This window comes from Vombatus ursinus, unplaced genomic scaffold, assembly GCF_900497805.2.
Source record: "Vombatus ursinus unplaced genomic scaffold, bare-nosed wombat genome assembly UNPS02009918.1, whole genome shotgun sequence".
In the NCBI taxonomy this organism is placed as follows: domain Eukaryota; kingdom Metazoa; phylum Chordata; class Mammalia; order Diprotodontia; family Vombatidae; genus Vombatus; species Vombatus ursinus.
Window position 1 is genome coordinate 1,984,779 of NW_020949696.1, and position 3,410 is coordinate 1,988,188.

Genomic DNA, 3,410 nt, shown 5'->3' on the forward strand with positions numbered 1-3,410 from the left:
CCTCCCAGCTCTGACGCTTTGTGTCCTAAGGGCCCTCCCAGCTCTGACACTTTGTGTCCTAAGGGTCCTGCCGGCTCTGACATTCTGGGTTCTAAGGGCCCGTCTGGCTCTGATATCATATGTTCTAAGGGCTCTTTTGGCTCTGACAACCTGGGTTCTAAGGGTCCTCCCGGCTCTGACATTCTGGGTTCTAAGGGCCCTCCCAACTCTACCATTCCATGTTCTAAATTTCCTCTCTACCTGAAATCCTATGGCTTTTAGACTGTGGACTCTGCCATTTCTAGTATTTTGGAGCCCAGCTTGCTTACAGCTTACTCTGTGACCTTAGGCAGGTCTTCATTGCCTATCTGTAAAACGATGGGGAGAGAGGATCTCGTTTCCACCAGCAGCACTGTGTGACTTTCCATCATCAGGCCCTCCCAGGTAGACCTGCTCCTCATCTTAGACCAGCTTGCTCCAAGTCTTACACCTGAATAGATTCTTTGCGAGGTCCCAGAGCAGGGACCAGCTTGGTGGAGAGCTGGGTCTGTGGATGCGGATGTGCTTCTTCTTGACTTCCTTCTGAGGGATCTCCTTCCTGGCCAGGGAGAGTTGGGAGTCTTCCTTGGGGGGAGCCTGTGTCTTCTGTCCTACTTTAGGAAGGGGTAAGTGGGCTTTGGCCATATGCCAGAACCCACCCTTCTGGTTCCTTCAGGACGGATGTGTCGCTAGCCCTGTGTGACTTACCTGACTGATGACTCTCCCCTCAACAGATATCCATGAGTCTCCCATCCTGGAGGAGGAAGATGAAGACGTGGACCCCATCCTGGCCAGCTCAGCTACCACCATCGCTACCTCAGAGCAGAGTACAGGGTCATGTGACACGAGCCCAGACATCATTTCCCCAGTCCTGAGCCCTGACTTTGAAGATTTATCCCAAGGTCGGCTGGACTCCCCAGCTGTGAATGGGGAGAGCCTGACAGGTGATGATGATGATGATGATGATGATGATGGTGATGGTGGTGGTGGTGGTGAGAGGGCCCGGGAGTAGGAGGGGGCTACTTTCTACGCCAGGTCCCAAGGAGTCAGTGCACCGTAACTGTGCAAAGTAGGGCCTTCCCGCCTTCCAGCATCCTGGAAATGTGGTCCTGGCTGGTCGCCCCACAGCTTAGAACAACGAACCTAGGGGAGACAGCTCCAGAAAGGATTCTTATCTGGTCTTTGGGGGCCATGGAGCCACGGTCGTGGCATGAAGCCAGGGATGGGGGGGTAGGCCAGTCTTGTTGGGGGATGGTCACACTGTGGGTTTCCCCAGCTTTGTTTTGCTAATGCTTTTTTGCTGGTATCTTCTCGCCAAATTGCTTTCCTTCCTGACCCCCACCCCCAGTTCCTAATGTTTCTGCATATATGAAGCCAAGCCTGGGCTTTTCCAGACCTACTTCTCGGGGTTTTGACATCCACAGGTTTGTTCAGAGCCCCGTGTGAGGAAGGAGGCTCATGGACTTGACGGGGCAGTGTCCTGTGCCCGTCTTAGCCCTGGCTCAGAGGCTGTTTCCCAACAATTCTGTGAAGTAGTTTTTGTTAGGAAACCCAGAGCCAGGCCTGAGTCTGAGAGGCCCAGTAGTTGTGCTTACACTAAACCTCCTTGGCAGTAGACACACACACACATGCACTCACACGCGCACACACACACACACACACACACACACCCCTCCATCCATCCACACTCACACACAGGCACATGTAGCACATTATCAGGCAGACACATGCTGATATGGGTATTCATGCTCACACAGGCACAAACAACATTTACACAGATTAAGCACCAAGTATTTTTTTCTGTTGGCACCCTTAGGGCTTTTTTGAAACAAGTAATATTTCTGAGACGGAAATTCAAAGAAAGTTGTTTACTCTCATGGACAGTGTTTGAGCAGAGAGCAGCGACCATATATTTCCCTGTCAAGAGAGGAGAAGGTACCACCAAGCTGCTGCCTCCTCATCCTCCTCCACCCCCCTCCAGGGCCCTCAGCCCACTGGGTAGGGACATCTTTGGAAATAAAAGTTTAATTGACTATTTTTGTACCCTAAGTTTACACGTACTATGGGGGAAATAAAATTCTCTGTTGCTATGAGGTTCAGTCTGAACCGTGTATCCTGCCTCCTTCCTGCAATGTGGGCCAGGGGAGGGTGGGGCAAACAGGTGTTGGGGAATGGGTAAAAAGGGGCAGTTCTGGGCTGTGGGCAGAGCAATGGGACCAGAGGGAGCTACGGCCTTTGGAGCTCCCGGTAAAGTGCTGGGGACAGTAGTAGCAGCAGCAGCTGGAAGGAAGGCCGAAGGTTGAGCTTTCAAACCCTGAAGAGTTGGTAAATATGGGTGTCACTGCTTGGTGTGTGATCTGGCCAAGGCCCCAAGTGCCAAACTGGAGTTAGGAGCTGGCAGTCCAGCCACTATGAGGCCTTTTACTGAACTGTTGTGGGAGATTAGGCTGGACAGGTAAATTGAGGCCAGGGGATTAATCAGCAGGAAGTACCTGGCACTGTGCTCCGTAGAGGAAGAAGGAATAGGAACTGGGACCTGGGATTTCACTGCTTCTAGGAATTCGTGGGTCAGGAGATTCCAGGTCTTCACCTTTTCTGTAACTTAAAGCCTTTGAGAGTTGCTTGGGGGTGAATTTTCAGCTTCCTGGACAGGGGACACTACCCAGGGGTCAGTCCCTAACTTCCGAGAGCTTACACCAAGAGGGGAAGGGAGGGAATACAACACGTGCGTAATTAATCAAATACAGGCTCTTTCCACAAGGTGAATGGAATCCTTGACCTAACCACTGTGGGGAGGGGGGAGGCCTCTTGGAGGCAGTGCAGCTTGGGGTGAACCTTGAAGGGGGAGGGCTGGGAGTCCAGGAAGAGGGGTCATGAGGGAAGGCATTCCAGGGTCTGAATGCCAGATTGAGGAGTCTGGATCTCCCCTGATCTACTGGGAATTATGTCCTGAGCAGGGGAAGGATCCTTGTGGTCACAGGTGGGCTTTGGGGAGGTGACTAAGGGAGGTGAGAGCTATGCAAGGGATAGTGATTGGAGGGGTAGGGAGGCCATCATTTAGAATTTGAGAACTGGGAGGGCTCTCAGGGGCCATCCGGCCCCAACTCCCTCGTTTTACAGGTGGGGAAACCAAGGCTGAGACTAGGGGTGTTCCAGTGACTCAGTGGCAGAGGGGTTCAGAGGAGCAGCAGTTCCTGCCTGGAATGGGAGGTGATGTCGGAGCACTTCATTGTAGGGATGGGCTTGGAGTGGCTTCTTCACCCTTCCTCCTCCCCCCCCTTCAGCAGAGTTGTGGGGAGACCATGCTTCTTTCACCTCCCATTCAGCCACCTTCTAGGAAGCCCAGCCTACCTTAGAGCAAGGGCATCTTGCCATCTGCCTTATGGCTACCC

General features: G+C 52.8%; 1 protein-coding gene across 2 annotated transcripts in view; it reads left to right on the forward strand.

Annotated features, from left to right (window-relative positions):
* Nucleotides 1-2,124, forward strand: part of KXD1 (KxDL motif containing 1) — a 7,603-nt gene extending 5,479 nt beyond the window's left edge. The window contains exons 5-6 of one of the 2 annotated variants that reach the window (XM_027853172.1): nt 753-962; nt 1,835-2,124. In XM_027853172.1, the coding sequence (XP_027708973.1) occupies nt 753-962; nt 1,835-1,845 (221 nt within the window). In that variant the 3' untranslated portion in view covers nt 1,846-2,124. Of the gene's footprint in view, nt 1-752 lie in introns of both variants that reach the window. The other variant, XM_027853171.1, reaches the window with a different exon arrangement.
* The last annotated feature ends 1,286 nt before the right edge of the window (nt 2,125-3,410 follow it).